We start from the raw sequence: 10,787 nt of genomic DNA, 5'->3' as shown, positions 1-10,787 counted from the left end.
TCACATAATCTAATATAAGATGAACACTGATAGGATTTGAAATCGAATCTGACGTTTTAATCGTCAATGAAATATTAATCTTGTGCTTAGCCTGATAAATGAATCAAAATGATTGGCAGAATCTAAAGCTTAATTAAAGCAAATGTCCTTAAAGAATATTTAGCGAGTGTAGGCGTACCTCAGGATTCAACAAGTTCTTCCACTATAAACTAAGATTTGATATGTATTTGATCAATCCATAATAAGCGAGTGGTATAAAACTTCAAAAAATTTCGACACAACTCCATATCACAAAAAACAAATCTCATTGTTATTTCTTGAATGTAATTGACATCTCTAAATGTATTGTCAATAGCTAAGAAGCCTTGACATATCTTATTGTGGTCTACAGAACCAATGAAGTGTTTACTTCTCGATAGCTCGTTTAGCTCCATCCAATGTATTCTTCAGAAGCATTGCAACAGTCATTGGTCCAACCCCTCCCGGAACTGGAGTTATCCAGCCAGCCACCTTACATGCTTCCTGAAAATCAACATCTCCAACGAGCCTATAACCTGACTTCCTAGTAGGATCATCAATAGCATTTGTCCCAACATCAATTACTGCAGCACCAGGTTTGATCCAGCTGCCTTTGATCTGAAAAAATAGGGCAGCAACTTGGTTTAGAGGCCAGCCCTCTAACAACTGAAAAGGCAATATTCTCACAAAATAGTTTTAATGTTCCCTCCGTTTCAATTTGATTGTCTTACTTTCCTTTTTAGTCCGTTTCAAAAAAGAATGTCTCTTTCTCTTTCTAGCAACCCTTTAATTCCAACTTTCCACATGGTTTGTTTAAGACCAAAAGATTAAAGGGCATTTTGATACGTTCTACATATCTTCATTCTTTTGTAAACTCCGTGTCAAGTCAAAATCAGACAAGTTGAAATGGAGGGAAAAATATTTAATTGGGAAAGCTCTATCACAAGGGTATAGGAAACAAAAACTAATGAATTGAGAAAAATGAGATGAAAAGGAGGTTTCCAGGAGAGTCAGAGGTAAGAAATGAATGGTAAGTGTTACCATCATAGGCTGCCCTGCAGCAGCAATGATAATGTCCGCTTCACGAATGATTTTCTCTGGTTCCTTGGTGCGCGAATGGACTACAGTAACAGTGGCGTCTTCCTTCAGAAGAAGCAGAGATACTGGTAATCCAACAATGTTGCTTCGACCAACCACAACTGCGTTCTTCCCCTTTATGCTAATCCCACTTCGAACTAAAAGCTCGATGCATCCCTGTTTAACAGAGACCAGATAGGCGCACTTTTAGAAGACAACAGAAGATGGTTGTATATAGTATAGATTTGAACATAAATTCTTAGTAAGGCAGGAGAACTGGATGTTTCGATCTTCCATTTCTTAGAATCAATGAAGTTTACGTTATTACCTTGGGAGTGCAAGGGTGGAACAAAGGTTGTCTTCCTTTCATTGCAAGCTTGCCAATATTCAGAGGATGAAAGCCGTCTACATCCTTTTCTATACTGATTTCAACTAAAACTTTCTCTTCATTAATATGTTTTGGTAACGGAAGCTGTACCAGTATACCTATAACAATGCGCAAAGTGCCTTCAGTTCACTGAAATGCTTACTTAAGGAAAAAGAGGGGAAAAAACATCTACCAGCAGTGAGGCAAAACTCACAAAAACTCCACCAGCTGAGAATGAGAACATAAGAGATACTCACCACCCAATTTAAAAGGTCATGCTAGAGGTGGTCTATATACAGTAGCAGCAAAACACCCATATGTATAGTTGTCTAGCAGGTAAAATTTACCCAAATTGAAGTTTGGAACTACAAAAGCTAAAAAAAATGCAGGAATCAGTTTTAAGATGGGTGCCATGTGGAACCTATCAGAGACAGCATATTAGATGAGAGATCTAATCTGAAGATGTTCGTAATGTGTCAAATACACTTAATTATAACAACTGAAGTGGTACAGATTTAGTACCAACGACATGAAGCAATATACAGGTACAGAGCAATTTCATAGGACCTTATGATTTTCTTTTGAACTAACTACACAGGCATGCACAATGTTGGCTAAAAAAACTTGGTAGTTCAAAAATAAAAGTAGGAGCATGGATGACAAAATAACATGTGCAATATGTCCAATCCAAATACAAACCAACAAGGCTAAATTTCACCACTGAATAAACAGAAGTATAACAAATGAAAATGCAAGAAGATTAACTTCATTTAATCGCAAAAGACTAACCATGTACATCAGGATTAGCATTCAGCTCATGGACCTTGCTAATCACCTCAGCTTCAGCTACATCCTCTGGGAGATCTATATCAAAAGACTTAATGCAAAGCTCAGCACAAGATTTTCTCTTCATATTTACATAACTTTGTGAATCCTTCCTATTTCCTACAATGACAACTGCCAACCCGGGGACCTGAAAATAAGAAAAAACTTGGATAATTGAATACTGCATGACCCATGAAAAAATACAATTTCTGATGAAGGACAATGCTTCACCAGCTTCAGATTCAAATACATCATATGCACGCATTTAAGTATGAACATAACTCTTTCAATTATTTTCATGACATCCACAAGTAATTACCAGATTAATACAGAAATTTCTGTACATGCTCACGGATACACATGCCAAGGAAACTAACCTTGCCATACTTTTCCGAAAGAAGTTGGACTTCAGCAGCAATCTCAGAACGAATAGTTTGAGCAATTGCTTTACCATCAATGATGGTAGCCTTGTGATCTGATGGCGATGCCATTGTATCTTCAGACGAAAGATAAATTGCCTACAACTTCACGACTTAGTTTCATACCCGAAAACATAAGTTAAACCAAAAATTAGACTAGGATAAGAGTAGGCATATTCAAAGACAATGATCTACTACATAATTCAGTACCCAATCCATAACATATAAAGCAGCTACAAATTCACATTTACCATCACAATATTTTAAAGTGTATAGGGATTACGGGGTGCCTAACAAAAGTTTGTCTTTCACAAGGATATTCTATGTCTGGCTGAAGTATATATGGACTGATGATACATCCTTTACCGACATAGCTGGAACATGTGCACTACTTCTCCCATATGCCACGGGGCATTAGGAAGAAAAATCTTTTTGAGATATTTTGTCAAAAAAAGATAAATCTTTTGTGATGGTGCTTAAAAAGGAGTGGAAAAACTTAAGCATTTAGTTGGGTGATTCCTTGCGAACTTCATGATTGAGTATCAGGCCTTTTTTAATTTTGAAGCCTAATTAAAGATGATTTGATCTGGTTTTGATTTGGACCTGAACTATCCTTGTTCAGTCAAATTTAACATAATAACATCTAAAGTTTCATTACCTCAGTCAAAGCATAGTTCGTAGAGATGCAAGGTGCAAAAAGCACAAGTTATTATGGCAGGCACAATTTTAAGAAAAGCAGGACTTTTCACCACACTATTGTATAACTTTAGGCTGTGTTACTTACGCCGAGGGTCTTTTAGAAACAGCCTCTCTGCCTCTCAGGAGGTAAGGGTAAGGGTCTGTGTACACTCTACCCTTCCCAGAGACGACATGTGGGATTACACTGGATATGTTGTTGTTGTTGTATAACTTTAGGTTGAATTAGAAACTTCAGCAATTAAGGTTATTTTAAGGTTTCAAGTGTTTTGTATACATTGTTGGTAGTTGGTTCAGCTACAGAAACCAATGAGGTTTTTATAGTAAATTTAAATGTCCTCAATAGGTAGAAAAAACTCTGTAGAATCTCCATTTGAATTATTCATATAAACTATTTAGAGATTACCCCAATTAAAAGTGACTTCCTCTAGCATTGATAACTGGAAATAGCTAAAGCTTTTCTCAATTGTTTAGCCAAATTTGATGGATATACATGTTAAAGTTCAGCACCTTCAACCAATCAACATCAACTATGCCTCAATCCCAAACTGGTTCGGATCAGCTATGTGACCCTTTATATACATTATATTGCTCTTGTCCCCATTTCATCCAACACCGACGAATAATTATCGTCACATTCTAGAATGCTGAGAAAACAAATATATAATTCAAAAAAGAATAGTCAATCATCCACGCTTAATTTCAGATAAAAATCCAATTTTCCTTATAATTAGTTCAGCATATGCATTCCTCTCCTCGAGCAAGATCCTAAACTCAGTACATACATTTACTTTCAGTACCAGATTACCAATTTCACAAAAGTAGCATATTTTTGGAGAGTCTGACACAAATGAGGAACTGAAAAATGAAGAATCCGTGCAACATAGCACTGAAGAATACAATTCAAAGTTTTATTCCAATAAATTTCAATCCTAGTACACAACATATAAAATTGAAGGAGGAGAATTTAGTTGCGTTATCTTTTTTCAATTAGTAGAAATCTTTCTGGGTTCGTCAGATCTGTTAGAAAAATTGTAGCTGAAGAATGAGAGTAGGTGATACGAAGGGGACTCAAGTGGGAACTATGGAAATATTCACTCTGTTTTGTTGGATAAAGATATTTTTTTATGCCCAATGTGAAAAACATTTTAAAAAAAATTCAAAGACAAGGAAAACCGCAGCCGCTATCCTTTGGGTGTGCACAAGTAAAACCCCCGCTACTACGCAATAGCTCGCAAACCACATAGGAGAGGTAAACCGCACTAGGCAAGTCTGGTGCGATGAGCTCGACCCAGAAGGAAAACCCCTTGCTTTCGCTGGCAAGGGGTTTCGAACTTAAGACCTCCAACATTGAAGTCCCAATCCCAAACCACAAAAAGAGAATTAAAAAAATATTACTTATTATGAAATACGCTTTTCTTTTTTAATCTTTTTTCAACTGATGTACGTGTTTGCTACAAAAAAAAACTCAACTGATGTACGTGTTTGCAACAAATTTTAAAAGAGAGATTGACTGAATCACAAATAAAATATAGGAACATATTTCTCGAATTAGAATGATATACACCTCTGCCAAGAACATCTAGAGGAAGATGGACTCCTGATCACTTTCACTTTGAGAAAGACAATATTTAATATCTTGATGTTCTTATGATTTGTGAATATCCAGGAGTTTATAGATATCTTAGAGTTTGAAGATGGATTGAACTCATCTTGTAGAGTCCTTTTTTAAATTCGATAAAATTCCGATGTCTGCAATATGTGTTGCTAGATTTGTAAACCAAGGTAGGAAACAAATCCTTTATATATTCATATCCATTCATTGATCTTTCTTAATTTTAAAATATAATTCCATTTATCAAAGGGATTGCATGAAGGAAAGCCTAGCAACAATAGAGATATTTATAAGCCATAGATTAGAGCTATGGAACCAAACTAATACTTACATTAGGGTAGATTATCTGTATTACACAAAGATAAATTATTTTTGTGTTACGTATAGGTCACTGATTTGAACGGTGTGAAGTCAGTCTAATGCTTGAATCGGAATAAGCTATCGATAAAATTGGCATTATATGATTGATAGGCGAAGTTTGAGCCATGACATCAACCTAATGTTTGTGTCAAGATAGGTTAGTGGCATTACACCCCTTAAGATGTGGTCCTTCTCCTAATCTCGTATGAACATGGAATACTTTTTAAAAAAAATCTAAGAGACACCATAAATTGATGAACAATCTTATAATAAGCTTGTGTCGGATGATAAGTACCTCCATATTTTACCCCAAAATAGGACTTCCCTAAGAACTCAGATTAGTCAAGCCCAGGACGGAAGGAGGTTCACCGGAATTCCCTTTAACAAAAGATCATATCATATACAAGGTCGGTCTTTTTTAATAGATATAGCAGACGATGAAACCCCATAGTAAAAATCCTGCATTCACCACTGATCAAGCCACAAAAAAGGGTATCGGACATCGAATGAAGAAAAAGAGAAAAGAAGCCTCATCATTGTTTGAGTTGATAGTCCACCGTAAATGCTTACATAATTCTTCTGTAATACTCTACTAGCTAAAATATCAATAACTGTTGATCAGACATAGATCAAAAGGAATAGAATCAGCATTGTGAAAATTTACACACACAGTGGAAGATAGAAAATTGAAAGAGAGAAAATAATAACTTCAGAAAGTTAAAAGCATTTCTATCTTATTTTGCCTACAATATCATTTACAAGCTAGCTTTTAGTTTCTTGAATGATTGAAACGATCTTCTAATACATAAAATTTGATACTTGTAACCTTCAATTTCGTGGCAGAAATCTGATACAAGTTCCACACAAACTAGATCCCTCTGGACAAACTACATGTGGAATAAGTATTGTAAAAGATATATTCCAGCATTAGTCGAATGGAAAGGGGGGTCCCAATTGTGGAAGAAGATGCTGGAAGTTAGAGTTGAAATTGAGAAAGATATTTGGTGGGAACCTCACTCAGGTTCTGCAAACCTGTGGTTTGAGAACTGGACAGGGCTTGGTCCTCTGTATCAGGTTCTGCCTAGTGATTATAATTATGATGAAAGACTGGATGATCTTTGTTGTTTCATGGAAGAGGGAAAAAGGCAACAGGATGTAGTACAACAACATCTACCTCAAGATCTTTCTGATTTTGTAATTAATGACTTAGAAATTGTCAGTTCTAGTGCTCAATGGGATGTTCCATGGTGGAGTCAAACTAGCACTGGCAAATTCTCAAACAAAAGTGCATGGGAGGTTCTTAGACAACGAGAAAAAGAAAACTCTATGTTTTCCAAATTTTGGACAAAGGGGCTACCATTTAAGAGTTCTTTTTTCCTATGGAGGCTATGGAAAAAGAAATTGCCAGTAGATGAGATAGTAGCAAAATGTGGCGTTGATATGGTTTCCAGGTGCAGATGTTGTGATACTCCTAATCAGGAAACTGTAACGCATCTATTCATAAATGGATAGTTTTGTAAGGATATCTAGAACTATTTTTGTACTGCAGCAGGTGTTCTTGGTCCTTTTCATCAGGTTAATCAAGCAGTAGCAACGTGGTGGGAGACTGATTGTTGTGAAAAATTAAAGCCATTGTACCAGGCTGCTCCTGCTATTATTTTATGGCAGATTTGGAGATGGAGAAACATAATTGTGTATGGAGGTACAATGTCTAAAGGAAGGGTCATTAATGAGATTAATAGGAATTTTCATCTCTTGGCAAAAGTTAGATAGCCTTGGCTGCCAGATATTCCTATTTGTTGGGTTCATATTGTGAGATTCTTTGATGATTATAGACCAAGGATTGCCACCACTAGAGTTTACTGGACAATGCCACCTACAGGATGGTTTATTTGTAACACGGATGGGGCATCTAAGGGAAACCCAGGACCAAGCTCCTCCGCGTTTTGTATCAGGGATGACCAAGGGAATTTTCTATATGCAAGTGCAAGACAGATAGGAGATGCAAATAACATAAAAGCAGAAGCAATAGCTATAAAGGATGGATTGAGGTACTGCAGAGAGCATAATCTTTTCCCTCTTGTTATTCAGACTGACTCTCTTGCTATGGTGAAGGTGTTAGAAGGGAAGTGCGATTGTCCGTGGAGCATACATGGAGAAGTTACTATGATCAATCATATGAGGGAAGGAAAGGAACAACTATTATATCATATACTGAGGGAGGGCAACAAAGCAGCAGATTATTTCACTAACCATGTTTTTAATTTTGCAGGTACAAAAGAATATAACCATTACCAGGAGATACCAGCAGAAGCTAAGGCAATAATTAACATGGATAAAGCTCAGATTCCTATTCTTCGATTCAAGATTTTACGAGCTAAAGAACCAGATTGAGCTAGAATTATCAGCAATAAAATGACTCATTGCATCATTGAGTCCAACAAAACAGAGAAGACACGACAAAGAAATTAAGATTCAAAAATGAGATGAGAATGAGTTACCTTTGTTAAACCTGACGTTTCAGCTACTGGATTTTGTTTGGATGGTGGTATTAACTCCGATAGGGGTTCAACCCATTAAATGAGAAAAAGTAAAAGAAAGGTCAGATCCAGGTATATAGGAGGTCCGTCGATACAAAAGGGGTGAGGCCCTTACCAGTTATTGGTCGATGTGGCGGGTTTGTTGTACTTAGTTGATGGAGGATACTCCGAGCTAGGATTCAGATCACATAGCGCCTGTCTGAGAGCTTGAGGCCGCTGAAATGGAATCTACCTAGAAACTAACAGCCTTATCAGCTACGTGAAGCTTTTAATTTGGTGAGAAATCATCCTCTACGCTAAGATGAAGCTCTACCTACCTTCAATGGTGATTGAGTTGAGAAGCTTAAAGATGGTCGTTCTGTCTTTGAAGGTTCACCTCACTTTCCCATTTTGGTCCTTTTCCTTTCTTTTGTTTCGTTCTTTTTATTTTTAGTTGTTCGTTTCTTTTTAAGTTTAGCTTGTTTCATTTGGGCCAGCTGTTTTGGGCCAGTTTCTTGTGTAATTTTTTGGAAGAGGCCAACTTTGATTTTTCTAAAAAAAAGTTCCACGCAAAAGTGATGTAACTATTAAGTAGTTCACACAATCGCGTTTTAAGCGACAAGTTTCAGAATGCTTACCAAGTTTCAGAAGTGGAGACTCATTGTGTTATTTCTTATACTTGGCAAAAGAAGCAACATGGAGTGGAGTAGACATACTCCGATCAGTAATTGGGAAAGGCGATAAGCAACGGAAAGGAGTAACCAAATTTAAGAAAATGCAGCTAGAAATCATCAATTCTGGTCATGAGACATAAACAATGGAGTAACATTATCATCAGAATCATTACTCTCTCCGGAGAGATTCACAAACGAAGTGGTTATTTCTGCAATGAGACCACTCAATTTACAACAAGCTGGATTTACCTATACATGACACAACAAGCTCGTGAAACATAGCCAATGAACGTAGTTGCATCATCATTTCCATGGCTGTTGGCCTGTTACCGACAATTATTTGGTATTCATCTGATCAACCTAGTTTCATTTGTGATTGCTGTTATGATATCTTCACAAAAAACAACTTACATCAAAAAGAAATACAAAATCTTAAGAAAGTCGTGCGCTTCTTATGCATCCAGGCAGTGGCGGAGCCAGGATTTTAAATAAGAGGGTTCAAAATCTAAATAAGTAGACACACGAGCTAGTCGAAGGGGATTCGACATCTACTTTATATACATAAAAAATTATTTTAACCATGTATAAATAGTATAATTTTCCGCCGAAGGGGGTAACCCCCTTGGCACAAGGTGGCTCCGCCACTGCAACCAGGGAATAGATCAGATTTTCTTAGAGAACGTTGTTACTGCTAACTCTGAGGCCAATTACTACATCAATGCTCCCACATTGACATCTCGGTCATTATTCGTCACTCGTAGCCTACAGGGAGATAACAAGAGAACCGCAATGCTAACTATAACATAATTACACTTGTAGAAGTTGAAAGTAAATTCACAGTTTTATAAGGGACAAACAGAAATGACTCTATAGAGAGTTACTAAAACCAGAAACAACACATCTATCCCACAAAAGGTTCTAAATCAAAGACTACAGTATTATTCCGAAAACAGTCTCCAGAAATATCCATAAGCTAAATTGACAGAACAAGTTAACAGTTAAGAGTTACGAGTGACCATCTGAGAAATCAACTCTCCGAATATCAATCATCCCCAGTTGGAAACAAAGTAAGAACATTCCTCCCATTATCAGTTGTAGCTGATTCCAACTCCTCAACATAAGAAGGCAACACAGGACTACTACTACTACTATACACTGATGTCCCCATTCTCTGAACCGGATGCTGCGACTGCCGAGGCAAGAATGGAACCTCAAAGTGCCCGTTGGGCGGTGACCCAAAATTCCTATACTGCTGGGTGAACTCGCAAACAGATGATCTGTTGCGGGATCCACCCCTGCCCCGGACACACAGCCACTACTAGAAAGACCCTGCATACGTTTCAAAATAAAGCCTATATTTTTGCAAATGACTAGCAACATTCTCACGAGTTAAGCCATCTACACTCATCAACTGCACAATAGTCTTGGGAACAGCATTCTTGATCCCTAATTGTGCAACTGCATCCACAAACCCCTTATGGAGTTGTGGGGTCCACACAAGCTTAGGCTTTTTAGGGTGCGGGCAGGTTCATCACCAATGAACCTGCCGTGCCACCCAACTCAGGGGTATGAACTAGTGGTGATATTTTAGGATTTGGGGTATTGAGGTTTTGAATATCAAAAGCTATGGCTAGATTAGGAGTAATTAAGGTTTGGGATAAAGGGATTAGTTCCTTTGGAAAATCTGACACGGATGAGGAATTGAAAAATGAAGAATCCGTGCAAGATAGCACTGAAGCATACAATTCAAAGTTTTATTCAAATAAATTTCAATCCTAGTACACAACATATAAAATTGAAAGAGGAGAATTTAGTTGCGTTACCTTTTTTCAATTAGTAGAAATCTTTCTGGGTTCGTCAGATCTGTAAGAAAAATTGGTGCTGAAGAATGAGAGTAGGTGAGAGTTGAGACTAAGGGGACTCAAATGGGAACTATGGAAACATTCACTCTGTTTTGTTTACTGGATAAAGATATATTTTTTTTATGCCCAATGTGAAAAACATTAAAATTACAAAAGGAGAATAAACAAAAATATTACTTATATAATGAAATACATATTTCTCGAATTAGAATGATACGTACCTCTGCCAAGAATATCTAGAGGAAGATGGACTCTTGATCACTTTGAGAAACACAATATTTAATATCTTGATGTTCTTATGATTTGTGAATATGGAGGAGTTTACAGATATCGAGTTTGAAGATGGATTGATCTC

At 37.0% G+C, this 10,787-nt stretch overlaps 1 protein-coding gene and 1 pseudogene across 6 annotated transcripts; both read right to left on the bottom strand.

Annotated features, from left to right (window-relative positions):
- Positions 1 to 226: 226 nt before the first annotated feature.
- Positions 227 to 10,546, bottom strand: LOC129877812 (bifunctional protein FolD 2). 6 transcript variants are annotated; one of them, XM_055953353.1, is made up of 7 exons: positions 10,394 to 10,546; positions 8,820 to 8,930; positions 2,665 to 2,805; positions 2,252 to 2,435; positions 1,424 to 1,581; positions 1,060 to 1,272; positions 227 to 636 (listed from the first exon to the last, which is right to left on the bottom strand). In XM_055953353.1, exons 3-7 carry the CDS (start codon positions 2,776 to 2,778, stop codon positions 406 to 408), a joined length of 900 nt encoding a protein of 299 aa, XP_055809328.1. In that variant the 5' UTR covers positions 2,779 to 2,805; positions 8,820 to 8,930; positions 10,394 to 10,546; the 3' UTR covers positions 227 to 405. The 6 variants fall into 6 exon arrangements, with proteins under 6 accessions (XP_055809328.1, XP_055809326.1, XP_055809323.1 ...); XM_055953351.1 differs by lacking the exon at positions 8,820 to 8,930; XM_055953348.1 differs by lacking the exon at positions 8,820 to 8,930 and having other exon boundaries at positions 2,665 to 2,819; positions 10,394 to 10,545.
- LOC129876831 (transcription factor MYBC1-like) lies at positions 8,968 to 10,321 on the bottom strand (annotated as a pseudogene).
- Positions 10,547 to 10,787: the final 241 nt, after the last annotated feature.

The sequence above is a fragment of the Solanum dulcamara genome, chromosome 12 (genome assembly GCF_947179165.1).
Source record: "Solanum dulcamara chromosome 12, daSolDulc1.2, whole genome shotgun sequence".
Classification (NCBI taxonomy): Eukaryota; Viridiplantae; Streptophyta; class Magnoliopsida; order Solanales; family Solanaceae; genus Solanum; species Solanum dulcamara.
This window is presented reverse-complemented; position numbering and strand designations above follow the sequence as displayed.

Excerpts from the sequence above, each read along its gene's own strand:
- LOC129877812 (XM_055953347.1), bottom strand. Across the intron at positions 1,582-2,251 it reads TGCTAATCCTGATGTACATG|GTATACTGGTACAGCTTCCG; the intron begins GTTAGTCTTTTG and ends GCATTGTTATAG. Across the intron at positions 637-1,059 it reads CTGCAGGGCAGCCTATGATG|ATCAAAGGCAGCTGGATCAA; the intron begins GTAACACTTACC and ends CTATTTTTTCAG.